The sequence below is a fragment of the Pholcus phalangioides genome, unplaced genomic scaffold (assembly GCF_987345545.1).
Source record: "Pholcus phalangioides strain wild (caught in Gottingen) unplaced genomic scaffold, Ppha-v1.0 ptg000017l_1, whole genome shotgun sequence".
Taxonomy (NCBI): domain Eukaryota; kingdom Metazoa; phylum Arthropoda; class Arachnida; order Araneae; family Pholcidae; genus Pholcus; species Pholcus phalangioides.
Window position 1 is genome coordinate 8,656,615 of NW_028301610.1, and position 14,930 is coordinate 8,671,544.

The 14,930-nt window shown below is 36.9% G+C and overlaps 1 protein-coding gene across 4 annotated transcripts; it reads left to right on the plus strand.

Annotated features, from left to right (window-relative positions):
* The first annotated feature begins 1,712 nt into the window (after positions 1–1,712).
* On the plus strand, positions 1,713–14,710 carry LOC149072210 (SEC14-like protein 4). Of its 4 annotated transcripts, none has more exons than XM_089246612.1 (13): positions 1,713–1,894; positions 2,942–3,011; positions 3,376–3,445; positions 5,839–5,882; positions 6,037–6,099; positions 7,281–7,374; positions 9,950–10,125; positions 12,187–12,265; positions 12,386–12,466; positions 12,621–12,707; positions 12,796–12,905; positions 13,691–13,997; positions 14,412–14,710. In XM_089246612.1, the coding sequence occupies exons 2-13, from the start codon at positions 2,970–2,972 to the stop codon at positions 14,504–14,506; spliced, it is 1,248 nt and encodes a 415-aa protein (XP_089102738.1). In that variant the 5' UTR covers positions 1,713–1,894; positions 2,942–2,969; the 3' UTR covers positions 14,507–14,710. The 4 variants fall into 4 exon arrangements, with proteins under 4 accessions (XP_089102738.1, XP_089102739.1, XP_089102741.1 ...); XM_089246613.1 differs by having other exon boundaries at positions 1,723–1,894; positions 9,950–10,044; XM_089246615.1 differs by lacking the exons at positions 2,942–3,011; positions 3,376–3,445 and having other exon boundaries at positions 1,726–1,894; positions 9,950–10,044.
* Positions 14,711–14,930: the final 220 nt, after the last annotated feature.

Sequence of the window (14,930 nt, forward strand, 5' to 3'; positions counted from 1 at the left end):
GCTTTTATACAAAATCACGGGTCCCAACAGGCAAATTGCCCAACAAGTTGGCTGAAGTCAAACGTGTGTCAGTGTAGGACCCAAAGCAGTATATAGTCGCTGCATTTATGGCAACTATGGCAGAAACGGCTTCAATTTGAGCATGGCAGTATCAAAATCAAACCACACTCCCGATCCACGAAAGGTTGCCCTCTCTAGTCATATTTTATGCTGTGTGGGACGGATGGATGCTGCTGCATGTGGTGGCAATTCTCAGACGCTTTTGTTCTTTCAGCAAAGATTAGTGGCAGCAGCCTTATTGTCTAAGAAATGTTGTACCATTATTTTAAGTCCGTTTGAAATTTTATAGTATGGATCCGCCTTTACAAATCATGCATTATATTAATAAATGTTGAGTTTTTTTCTCTGGGATCTTGCAGAACGTTTTTACTACGCGTTACATTGCCCTCAAATGTTTTAGAAAATTATTTTGAGAAACGCAATTTTTTGTCCTATTTTTCAATTTTGTTGAGCTACGACTTTTCATGATAGCCAACATGAATTTTTATGAATGTGTGAATCAAGAACTTTTATGAATGTGTGTGTGTGTGTGTGGTTTTTGACATCATCTACTTTACATTAATTACTTAAGCTGTTTAAAACAATAGAAGAAACTGTTTTCAAGATTATTCAGTGAACGCATAATTTATAAAACAAAAATTGCCTAATAACAATAGGTTATTTCGATAAGTTTCAGATAAGTAATCATACATTTTTCCATGTCCACGTGTTCAATCGGGGAGACAATGTTTATAGAATTTAAATCTTGCAGCATCCGGTCATTCATAAATGTATTATTTATATTATCGTAGTAATTTTCTCTATATATGACGTGCATACTAAGGCTGAATGAATAAATTTCTGTTTTGTACCAGTAAAATGATAAATTGCAATAGTGATTCATCCCTAACGATTGTGCCGTAGCATCCTAGGGTCCCATGAGCTAAACAAAAACCCGGGGTTGACAATTACATGCTCAATTTTTTCCGAGCAGATAATTTTTTTTATATTTGAGGACACGTATATATACAGGGTGTCCTGTAAGGGCTGATACAGCCTTTATCTCATTAACCGTCCGTCGTAGGGGTATGATTCCAATTTAAAAAATGTTCAAAAGGCGTTCAAAAATTATCCTGCACCAGTTCCATTCCATTGAAACTTGGGATATAAGCTATATCGTCCATGGGAAAATGTAAAATTCACTAAAAAAGCAATCCTCTTTCATCTGGTGGACGAAAATTGAACTTTTTTTTATTTCATAAATCTCTCTCCCAGGTCTTATTAAGATATCCTAAAAATTAGGGCTGTATTCGGATAAGCAGTTTTTGAGGAAAAACTACTCGGAGTACGGGAACTTTAATCATAATCATCCCATACTACAGAATATGGCCTCGACAATTTACCAATAAACTTTAGAAAATGTTAAAATAGGCAATTCCGGCAGAAAACGTTAAAAAAGGCGTTTTTTCAGTTCGAAATAGGCAAGCATTTTGCCTGAAAACTTCCGGGCTCTTAATTATATTATCCACCTGGACATTTCCTATTTTCTTTCTCTCAGACATTGTTTCACGTGATTATAAGGCGATAAAAGATTACTAAAAGTCTCCATTATCACACCATCTTCAGACGCAACGCTATTTCCTATTGATAAACTTATTTATAATCCTCTTACTATCTGCTGACAGCCCAAAAGCAATAACAACTTGCATCGAGTACGTGTAGTGTTTTGCATTCCTGATCAGAACTATAGATGTATCTGTTTTAAGAATCTCAATTTATCTACTTGGACTCCCATTATAAGAGAAAAAACAGAAAGATTCGAGTGAATATAGCAGGAAAATTGCTGACGTAACACGTGAGACAATTATTTTCTATGTTTTAATTATTAATAATTACTGTTTCCTTTCAATTTTGATTTTCGAAAAGCCCTCAGTGTATTTCAATGAATTGGTGGGATGCTCTAAAGCACCGGTTCTCAACAGGGGCTATTTCGCTCCCTTGTGGTCCTGGAATATTTATTCTAGAGGGGACACAGCAAAAAATTTAGTGAGGGAGGAGACATGACAGGCGCTCAAAGGGGACATAGAGAGCTGTGGAAAATTTTTGGATATGAATAAATGATTTTTTAGAAAAACTGCCCTGAGAACCAGGGTCATATTAACTCATGTACCAATACAGGTGTTGTCTATGGGACCTCATGTCCACGGGGTGCCTACTCAGTACCTACTTAACTCGTGGGATCCCGGCGGGCAGAGCGTTTTTCTTCGGGGAATGGGAAAGCATGAATTTTCAGGACCCCTTATATTTTGTGTTCTTTGAGGCAGAGGCGTTGGTAGAATAAAGGCCCGTGCCTATAATACATTAAACAGTTAATTTCGGGCCCTGCAAATTTGTGGGTTTTGGGCACGTGCCTCGTTTGGCCAACGAGAAATAGGCCCTGCTGGGGGGGGAGGGGCAGCACGATAGTGAGATATAGTTACAATTTTCGTGAGTAAATATACAAATGTGTTTGCAGTTACTTCCAAGAGCCAAGTATTAGAGCCACAGAAAAATCACTTCGCTACGATGCTGTTAAGAACACCCTGGGCCTACACATAGGTGGAGATTGCCCCCCCTTCCCCATGTACGTCTCTGATCCCAATATGCGTTTGGAGGTAGGGGGCTGCGCAGAGTTTCACAGGCTCCACCTCGTTGGAAATTTTGCCTGTTGTGGCCTTGTATTTGTATTTGAATTTTGCTGACAACTGGAGGGGGTCAGAAATGGCTACAATTCCATTGAGGTAACACTTAAACGGCCCCTAATTAGTATTTTAATGCTTTTTGGGCCGAATATCTAAATCAACGTTGTTATTTTTAATGAATATAGGGATTTTCATTGGTAAAATGTTCATCTATATTTCAGTAGCAGAGTAAAACAAAAAAAATTAGGAATGAAAGACCTGAATGAAAAGCAGATTCAGTCACTAAAATCCGTGAGTAGTATTTATTTCTTTTGCATTTTTATTAAAAATAACTGACATCTATAAAAATTAAATCAATCAATGAGTAACGCCAGGATTACACTATAAAAGTTTCAAAAAAAAGTTCTTTTATAAAACTTCACAAACGCAACCGCGATAAGCGTATTGGTTATTTTTTCAAGTTTTGTAAAAGATCTTTTGTCAAACTTTTATAGTGTAATCTCTTGTGGTTCAGCATACACTAAAAAGACACATTTTTCACAACAAAATCCGTGTTACATATCGGTAAATACGGTATATAGTAGGAATTTTGATAATTCATGGATTATAATCATCCCATTATTGATTTATAACCAGAGTATTTTTCTTTCTCAAGTTGCTACGTAGGGTACAAGATAGTTTGGAACCACAACATGATGACCATTACGTATTACGGTTTCTTAAAGGTAAAATCATGATTTAAAAGCTTGTTCAATTTCCAATCCACTCATTTACCGTATTTTCCTCATATTATGCACATCCATGCTTAGCAAGCGTAGACAGATATACACTTGAAAGTCTGGAGGGGCACGATGATCATGATGTCAATATTCATATATACAAATATACATGTTGGGCAAAAAGTCCGTAGAAACTTCAAAAATTCAGAAAAACCGGAAAAATAACCGAACCTCCTTGAGCCAAGATTATAGTGTTATTTTGCAAGAAAAAACAAACCCCCTCAGAAGGGAAAAAAAATCTGAACCCCCCCCCCTCCACAGATAAATTCTGCGTACGCATGTGGGTGACACTGACGTACACAAGTCAAAGTAAAGATACGCAAATAACGAACAGAATGTCTCCAAATCGTTTATTACAGCAGTATGTGTTCCACATGGCCACCGCCATAGGGGAGAACACATTGCAGGCGAGTCACAAATCCAGCAACGGCAGAGTGCAGCAGGTCCACGTGCACGGTTTACAACGGTGAACTGATTGTGGACTACGAGTGCAAGTTCTTATAAACGTCTCATTTGCATATTTCCACAGAAGTCGCTCATACTCATGCCACCTATCGGCGTTTTTTGGGGGTTTTTCTCCTGTCTTAGAAAAATTCTCGTGACCTAGCGATGCTAACCGTGCAAACCGTTTTTTATTTTGGTTATTTTTCCGGTTTTTATTCATTTTTAAAGTTTCTACGGACTTTTTGCGCACCTTGTACATCAAATCGGTTGACTCCACCTTTGACACTGGAGGGGGGGGGGGCGTATCTCCGCCTATGCTAGCAAGATTATATAGTTCTTACCGTGAATTTCATTTCCAATTCCTTCAATTTGTTGTTATTGTATGAATCTGTGAACACGGAGAATTTCAGCAACTCTCGAAAACTTACACCGACAAGGAACCAACTCTTTCTAGAGAACAAAGCATTGCACTTATACTGGCTGTCACCAAATAGTTTGCCCAGTGGATATCTCTATAACCGTTGAGTTTCGAAACATGTTTTCAATTACAAAAAATTTTTAAATAACGTGCAGTTACTTAAAATCTCAAAATTTCTTTAAGGGGGTCGTATACATGGAAAAAATAAAGAAATTAACTTTTTATACAGTCCCTGTGCGCTCAAAAACCTAATTAAAAAGTTGTTGCTTTGTCTCTTCTGTGAGGCCAACAAAAAAAAAGTTTCCAAGTGCAATATTCACTGAGATATTCGAATTCGAAAAATGGAGGAAATTTGGAAAAAACGACGTTCGATGCAGGTAAAATGGTTCATCCACATTTAGAGCTGTTTTTTCTTCAACTTACTTCCGTTTTTCGTATTTGAATATCTCAGTGAATATTTCACTTGGATACGTGGAATTTTTTTGGCATCGGGAGGGCAACAACTTTCTTATCGAGTTTTTGCGCACAGGGTGTCCGTATAAAAAGTTTTGTTTTGATATCTATACAACCCTTTGCAACATGAATGTCGTATCTGAGGTCTACACGCTATTTGGATAATTGGAAGTATGCCTCCAGCGTTTCTCAACCTTTATAAGCCCAAGGACCAGTAAAATATCTGAAACAATGCGACGGACCACTTGTGTCCAGTATTACGGGACATACCAGTATTTTCAGTTGTTACAAGTTGTTTTATACATTTTTATATCTCTGCGATATCTGTATTTAGAATCGCAATTTCCCGCACTTTCCTTGATGAGTGATGGTGAATCTAAGTAGGAAGGTACAATTTTAAGATATGGATTTGAACCCATATGGGTATTAGGTCGGCATTACACTATAAACGTTTTAGAAAAGTGCTTTTATAAACTTGAAGAAAAACAGCCAGTAAGTGCATCGGTTACATTCGAGCGAATGTGACCGATACGCTTATAGGTTGCATTTTTCAAGTTTTATAAATGAACTTTTCTATACAAATACAAATACAAATACAACGCCACAACAGGCAAAATGCCCAACGAGGTGGCTGATAAAAAGATGCCCATAAAAACCTTTATAATGTAATCCCGGCCGAAGTAATATACATTAAAATTGAATCATTTTTCATTCAGTTAGAACTAAATTCTCAAGTCTGACTGTGTGCAGACCCACCTATGCCATCGTCGCGGACCATAGGTTGAGAAAGGCAGCTCTAGAATTAACTGTTCGCCAGTAATTTGCGGTGTTAGGAGTTAGCTATGCACCCTGCATAGGCGTATTCTTTACTAAAATAACACTAAAAACGTACTTTCGAAAATATGAAAAAAAATTGGGAAAAGATATTGGTATAATGGGGGTTTTTTTTTATGTTTTTTCCATGTAATATTCAAATATTCACTGGAATATAGAGGGTTAATTTCTCTCATTTTTTTCATTTTAGCTCGGAATTTCAATGAACGAAAAGCCGAAATTATGCTGAGGAAAGTTAGTAGAATATTGTTACATAAACTACATCAAATATAGAATTGATTCTAGCATCTTTGTTGGATTGTATTGTGTTTATTCGTTTTTTTTTGTTGATAGAACTAATGAATAATAACAAAACCCATCAATAATAAATCGTCATTTCTTCTTCCAGAGTATGAAATGGCGGAAGCAAATGCGGATGAAAAATTTTTTAGATCATTACAAAGCTCCGGAGGTAATTTGCGCTTATATATAGAACACAATTATCCCCCATATACAACTTCCATAATTTCCCTTTTGCCGCATTTTACTGGTGAACGGTTGAACCTAGAGGCATACTTCCAATTAGAAAAAGCATCCAAATAACGTGTTTAAGGCCTGCGCGCGGGTTGCAATAAACGTCATTCAGCAAGTTTGCCACATTTTGAAACACAGCATCCTCTATTTCGTTTCTTTTTATTTTGGCGTAGAATCTTCCTGATTGGCTCACAAATACCGCATAGTGACGTAATGGTGTTTGGATGTGGGGGGCATAGAAATCACCAATTCTTAGCCCGATCATTTCTTTCCCGCACAACGATGGTACTGGCACGAGTATGGATTTTTTTTTCCTGAATATTCTGAGGGAAAATGGACTAGTTACTGACGTCACAAGCAGCGTGCGGAGGCCTTCTATGTCTACGAGGTGCTGGTTTAATTCGGGTATGTCATTCATGTTACAAAGGGTTGAAAAATTAATAAAATAAAATAAAAAAATTAACTTTCTCTACTGACACCCTGCCCTCAAAAACCGAATAAGAAAGTTCTTGCCCCGCCTCTCCTGAAGCCAACAAAAAAGTGCAATTTTCGCTGACATATTTGAATTAAAAATAAGATAAAAGTTCGAAAAGAACAGCATAAACTAACGAAAAATGCTTCTTTTCCTCATTTGCGCTGTTCTTTCCGAACTTTCCCCTGATTTTGAATTCCAATATCTTAGCGAATATTTCACTTAGAAACGTGGATTTTCTTCATTAGCCTCAGGTGAGACAGGACAAGAACTTTTTAATTGGGTTTTTGAGAACAGGGTGTCCGTATAAAAAGTTAATTTTTAGTTTTTCATAAGTATATAACCCCTTTCAGTATGAATGACGTATCTGAGGTCTAAACGTTATTTGGATACTTCTTCTAAATTTAAGTATGCCTGTACGATCAACGACTCACCAATAAAATGCTTCAAGGGGAATTAAGTAATCACCCTGTATATTTGCGTAGCTATAAAACTTTTGTCTGTATAATATCAGAATTATTTTGAAAGTCATTAAATTGCTGTATCTAAATCCTAAATTTTCTAGTATTTGAATATATTTTGTTAAATTCCTTCTGAAGCCATTTTTATGAGATATTTACATATTTTTGATTTTTTTAAATATTTAGTTATTAAAGAAATACCATCCTGGTGGTTTTGTTGGTCATGACAAAGAAGGATGTCCTGTATGGATATTGAATACAGAGTATATGGATATTAGAGGTATATAAAGTATATAATGTTCGTGTTATTAGGGTCGGGGTTACATTATAAAGGTTTGATAAAAGATCTTTTACAAAACTTGAAAAAAACTACTAATAACCCTATAACCGATACGCTTATTAGTTTTATAAATAAATTGTTATAAAACTTTTATAGTGTTATATTTTTTAATATAATTATTTTAAAAATTTGAATAACTCACTCTAATAGTTGCTGAATAGCTAGAGGTGAATTTTAATCACAAAAAATTTTCAAATCACATACTTAGGCCGGAATTACACTATAAAAGTTTTACAAAATCCCTTTTATAAAACTTGAAAAATCCAGCCAATAAGCTGATCGATTACATTCGAGCAAATGCAACCGATCAGTTTATTGGTTGTATTTTTCAAGTTTTATAAAAGCACTTTTACGAAACTCTTATAATATAATTCCGTCCTTAGAAGCCGTTTGACACAAAAAAATTATTTCTAAGAAAGTTACAAAATCTAAATTTTTATACGGTCCTGGGTCTTATAAGTTATATGTATCAAATAGAAAAAAATTGGGATAGGCTGTGTCATAGGCCGGTATTGCACTATAAAAGTTTGATAAAAGTAATTTTATAAAACGAAAAATGCCACCAATAAGATTATCGGTTGCATTTGCTCGAATCTAACCTATGAGCTTTATTGGTTGAATTTTTCGAGTTTTATGAAAGGGATTTTATCAAACTTTTATGGTGTAATACCGGCCATAGACACGGCCGCAAGCTCTGACGTGAATATGTTTTTTGCGCCTTGAATAGCGTGGTTATGTCATTATCATCGGCTTTGTCTTTGGAATAGCTAACAAATAATACCAATGTCGTCTATTTTCGTTGTAACTGCTCGAGACTTGGCTGAAAAAAAAATTGTTATGATTCAGTGCCTGGTCAACACCATCTCCACGCGAAGCTCGCCACGTCACTGAAGAAGGTCATCTCACCTATAGCCATTGGATATAGCAGGCCGACGCATGCGCCATCTTTACCCTTTTTTTGTAGTATATCCAACGACTATAGGTGAGATGACCTTCTTCAGTGACTTCACGAGCTTCGCGCAGAGGCCTTTTGCCATTTTTACAGCATATTTTCCCCGAACAATTGGGTACTGTCACAATTTGTTAATCACGACAGTACCCAATTGTCCGGGGAAAATATGTTGTAAAAATTTTGTGTTTTTTTTTTTTTTTTTTTTTTGTTTTTGACACAAAATAAAGTGTTCCAGACTCTGCCACGAAGCTGGGCTGGAAGAGATCTCGGCAACGGGATAAGTCCAGTGGCAAAGTTCTGGCGTTCATTCATGTATAAAAATCTGATACAGAAGTTTCAAAATTAGTTACAAATGATGTCGACAGGTGACACTGCACACTAAAGTCGCAGTACTTAGCTCGAGAAATATGCTATAAACTGTCTTGGTAAGCAGTCGTTGCAATTACATCACAATCGATTCAAAATGTGCACCTTCCGCAGCACAGAGATGGCGCAAACGATCATTACTGAACGGTACGTTGCAGTTTTGGAACAATTTGTTACCTCTTGGTTGGAGGATCATCTCGAGGCACTTCGTGATTCATGCAAGATGAGGTCCAATCATACTGTACCCCAACGATTTTTGCCTTTCTTGAGGAACACTTCGGGAATAGGCTCATTGAACAGTTCTACATTTATTGGAACAGGTGTGGATTGGCCTCTATACTCACCCTATCTTACCCTCTGCGACTACTTTTGTGGGGCAAATTGAAGAGTAATTTTTCTCGAACAATCCTGCTACACTAGAAGAGCATCAAGACTTGAACTGTGAGGCAGTACGTCCATTTCCGTTAAGACACTACAGAGGGTGACTGAAAATTTCTTTCTTCGTTTGCACCCTCTCTGTGCTGTGAAAATTGCACATTTTGAATTGATTGTAATGTGATCATTTTTGACTACAAAAGGAGTCCAGAACTTACTCCAGCCAACGTTTTCTGAAAGACGTTTCACTCAAGACGCGGCTGCATTAATACACAACAGTACATTCATTAATGAATAAGTTGATAAGACCTTTTTTACCCTAAATGTGTCATCATGTTGTAATACCACATGTTGTTTATAATAGAAGACTTTCATAACTTGTAATATATTTCAGGCAAACATTGCGAACAGTCCGAGTTTTTTATCCAATAAGAATTGTATATGTTCTGTATAGAAAATGTGTTTGAAGTAGTGAAAGTGTTCGACTTTTCCTCCATTATAAAGACAACATGCACTTTCAGCTTCTGAAGTGATACAACTCAAAACAGTGTTCATCTATTGATACGATACTATTTATGTTTCTAACATGTGCGTTTCTGTTATAATCAAAAACGACACCATTGTTGTTGTTGTTTATAATGTATGAACCTATGGCTTCTAAAATTTTTGATTTTGATGATAACGTGTTAGAAATATAAACATTTCATTAGATGAGTCCCATTTTGAATTATGTCACTTTAGAAGTTGTTAGTCTTTTTGGAACACATTGTATTTCTCAGAAGGTAAAGTTTAAAGATGATAATGCGTTGCATTCCTTTGCAGGTCTAATGGAAAGTTGCAGGCAATCGGATTTCATAAAGTACCAGATTAGTCGATATGAAATAGTCGAGGGCATTATGAGAGAGCAGTCTAGAAAAGTATGCAATATTATACAGGGTGATTCTAAATTCATGGAACAAACTTTCAGAGATGATAGCAAACTCCAATACAATCCGAAGGTACATATGCACCCTCAAATGGTTGGTAGCACATATTGCAGCAAATCCGTCGGAAAAATATATTTGTTTTTGGTGAAGGGCTGGTGTACGCACTCTCTAAAAACACAAAAACGTCCTCTACCGCATTTGCTATTGGGATTCAACGGCCCATTCTATGACCAAAAAATGCTTGTTTAAGAGTCTTATATCCCTTTTTAAAGTTTTTCCTACGAATTTAGAATACCCCTGTATACCTTAGAATCACCCTAGTACAAATAAAATGCAAATTTCTAAAAAAAAAAGCTTCTCCTTCAGACAGTAATATTCACAAGGCGTAAAAATCTTACTAGTTATCTTTTTTATTCAATATATTGTTCATATAATCTCTAATTTCATTATAATCTCTAATTTTACTATATACACTCATTGCCATAAAAATTTGCGCACCCAGAAGAAGTCGTCCAAATGAAACGAAATTTTACACATGTGAGTACTACGTTGATATAAGTAAGTGATTAGAAAATCCAAGAAAAAGGATCATTTATTGCAGAAAAAAGTACAGATGAACAGAAGTTTTAGTACTCTGTTGTTCCCCTCTCTAGCGCGAATGCACGATGCGATACGAGCGGGCATTGAGGCATACAAGTTCCGTGTGATGTCCTGAGACATCTCGTTCCACAGTTGCTGTAAATGCGCCTCTAGTTCGACCGACCTCGTAGGGTGTCCAACTTGCCGTCCCAAATGATCCCAGATATACTCGATTGGTGACAAATCTGGGGATAGAGCAGGCCAGGGAAGGGTGGGAATGTAGCCGAGGCAGTCTTGTGACATCCTTGCTGTGTGTGGCCTAGCATTTTCTTGTTGAAAAATGGCTCCTGGGAGCCCTGCCATGAGTGGCAACACATGTGGCTGAAGGATGTTATGGACGTACCGCTGGGCTGTCATTGTGCCATGGATCAATATTAGGGGTGACCGTGTATCGTAAGCAATGGCACCCCATACCATGACACCAGTTGTGGGAGCGGTGTGTCGCTGTAAAGCAAAGGCAGGATTGAAGCGTTCACCACGGGTCCTCCACACACGAACACGATTGTCATCACTGCTCAAGTTGAATCTCGATTCGTCGCTGAAGAGACCTGGTACCATTCCGTTGCAGTCCAATCCCGTCGTGCTCGACACCATTCCAAACGGAGGCGTTGGTGGGTGGGTGTCATTGGCAGCACACGTAATGGGCGCCGCGATACCAGATGTCCTTCAGCCAGGCGCCTTGCGATGGTTCGGGAAGACACAGGGGCCCGTAGTGAAGCTGCTGCCTGTGTCTGGATAGCGGCCAATGAGGCAGTTGGCTCTACGCGTGCGTTTCGGATGATGTGACGGTCTTCTCGACGACTGGTCTGTCGAGGGCGTCCTGAACCTGGTCGCCGTGTAAATGACGTCTCTTCTGTCCACTGGTCCCAACACCACACAGTAAAATCAGAACGGCCTAGTTGACGAGCTACTCGCCGAGCTGACCACCCAGCTTCCATCATCCCGATGATTCTTCCCCTATCGAACTCTGACAACTGCTCATATGGTCTTCGACGGCGGCGTAACGGCATGTCTACTTCAGCATTTCCTTTGCAAACGATTAAATACACTCCAGCAAGCTCTGCTTACCCGTTTTATACTGCAAGGGGAACGAAGTTCAACGCCCTCTAGTGGCATTACGCAATGCGCAATCACGAATCATTTTTAATCATTTGCATATCTGCCCGACATGTACCTTCAGGCCAACTTTCGTTTCAATCCCACAATTATTTCTTGGTGCGCAAATTTTTATGGCAATGAGTGTATATGCATAAAAAAAATCTTTAATTTACTAATTCTTTCTTATTCGTTTATAATTGATTTTTTTTGTTTTTTTGCTCATTACTTACTGTTTGAAATCAAAAATATTTTTTCAAATTTAGCGATAGTTTGAGACATTGATAGCAACAATTAAGATGCTGTAATTTTTTAAGTTTATGAATTTCTGTTTCTAAGATACGAGAACACTGACCATATCCGCATGTACTGATGATGTATGATTTATATTTATTACAGCTCAATAGAAGAATCGAACATGTTGTTTACATATTTGATATAGAAAACCTTACTATAAGTGAAGCGTTGAACAAGCCAAGTACAAAGTTTTATAAAAGCATTCGTATTAAAACCATATGATTTTCCATGCTTAATTTACAATTACGATTTATATACTCGTTATATACTGATTAATTTTTTTCAATTTTATTTTTGGCAGCTCTCGAAGCTCTCTTAAATTCATTCAGAGCGTTTGAAGCAAATTACCCGGAAAGTCTTAAAAAATGCTTCGTCATAAACGGTATAATTTTTGCAGGATCTTGTTTATCTCATCATTTTATGTAATTACCGAAGTTTTCGGAAAGTTAAGCACAAACATTTTTAAATCATAAAGTACTTTAGTTTCGTTATCCATTTTTTTTACATTGATATGCCTTTTGCTTCATTTTGATTAGCTCCAAAACTTTTTCATCTACTATGGGCTTTCATCAAACCAATTTTTGGCGACGAAACTGCAAAAAAAATTGCAATATTCGGAAAAGGTAAAAGTTATCAATTTTCTTCACATATAATTTTTTCTTGGTTTGCTGAAAAGAACATCCCCTTAAAATATATGTTCTTCCTTCACAGAAGGATGGCAAAAAGCTGTTTTGGAGACTACAGATGCATCAGTTTTGCCTGTACATTGGGGTGGGACACGCATCGATCCTATCACAGGAGACTCTAAATGCTCATCTGTGGTACGACTCTTGACTCCTGTTCTTCACAATACTTTTATACAGGGTGATTGTAAATAAACTGACACTACTCAAACGTATGTAGCGCCCATTCTGATAGAAGTTATTTTGACGAAACTTAGTACATAAGATATATTAATATGTAGACCATGGGAAAAAGAAAAATCCAATAAAAAAGTTCAATTTTTGACCACCAGGTGAAAAAGTGACACTTTTTATCGCAGTTATCTTTTCCCCATGGTTCAAGTAACTTATACATCAAGTTTCAATGAAATTCGTTCACCACAACGGGAGCTATATGGGTCGAAGTAGCGTCAGTATAATTAATTAAATCAGTATAATTAGTACCAGTTGAGTTATACTGACGTTACTCCGATCCCTATGTAGTGCCCATTGTTCTCGACGTATTTTATTGAAACGTGGTAGTACTATTTGGACCATGGAAAAACGATAACTGTGACAAAAAAGCGTCACTTTATCACCTTGTGGTCAAGAATTGAACTATTTTTGTATTGAATCTTTCTTTTCCCCCATGGTCCATATATCCTATGCAATAAGTGTTTCATCAAAATACCTCCATCAGAATGGGTGCTACATACGTCTGACTAGTGTCAGTTTATTTATAACGACCCTGTACCTAATTTCAGCACCCTATCTAGCCAAAAAAATCAACCAGTTACTGTGTTTGAAATTGACCAGAAAATACACGAAGTTCATTTCATTTTAATTACGACGTGTATTTTCAGCCATTTTTTGTGTTTCAGTCAGATTTTAATCTTTGTTTTCAGGTGAATACAGGAGGAATCGTTCCTGAAAGCTACTATTTTAGCAACCAAAAAAGGCTTAGCGAAATGCAAGATGTAGATTCAATCACGGTGCCCAGACGGAACTTCGTTGACGTATCTACCGAAGTGAATAAGATAGGATCCATTCTTGAATGGGAAGTTGAGACAGAAGAAAACGATTTGGCTATCGGATTGTATTATAAAGAATCTCGACATGGTGCCGAAATAGAAGAGCTTGTACCTTGTACAAGAGCAGAAACAGGCAAACTTGCCGAACCAGGATCTTACGAATGTGACAAACCTGGAATATGTTAGTATATTCATATATACGTTGGGCTCTGTATAAGCTTAAAAAATGCTCAAAAGGCGTTCAAAAATTACTCTGCACCAGTTTGAGAGTGAAAATGCAGTGTCACAAAATAAAAAATTTAAATTTTTGTAGTCTCCTTGTCCTCGAACTTCCAATTAGAAAGTGGTTGCCCTGTCTCTCCTGAGGCCAACAAAAAAATTCCATGTTTCCAAGTGCAGCATTCGCTGAAATATCTGCATCCCGAAAGCACAACACTTACTAAATGATAAAAATTAAGATTTTTGTGTCCATTTTTTTTAATATGTTTATTTTTATTCATTTTTATTATTATAAAAACGATTATTTCTTGTGTGTGAGTGATGAACATTCTTCATTCTATTATGTCCTGATGAACATTTTGAAACTTTTCCTTAGATTTACTCCGACTTGATAATACCCTCAGTTGGTTCATCGCGAAGAAAGTGGCATATCGAATACGACTTCAGTTGCCGCCAGAACATGAAGCTTGATGATACGTGGGGAACAGATCAAGAACTAAATAACTTGTGTCGAGTTACAATAGTGTGCAACTGAATCAATCAGCAATGTCAATAGAGGAATTGTTGATCTCTTTCTACAGTATTTTACGTAGTTACTTGAAAAAAGTACTTTTTTTTCTGTAAATACTGTACTCTCATCACTGTAACTGTTTGAATAAGAAATAACACAAATTATTTTCATCTATTGTTTGATTTGATTTTAAATTCTATTGTTCCATCATAAATATACAATCTTCATCACAGTATTAAATAATGATAAATAACACTAAGGGTGGGACTGATGGTATCCTACTTATTTACACATTGTTTTCTATGGGTTTAAGGAAAATATCTGCCATGCAAATGGTTAAACCCCCAAGGCAGTCAAATATTTTACATCCCGCTTCATATTTTT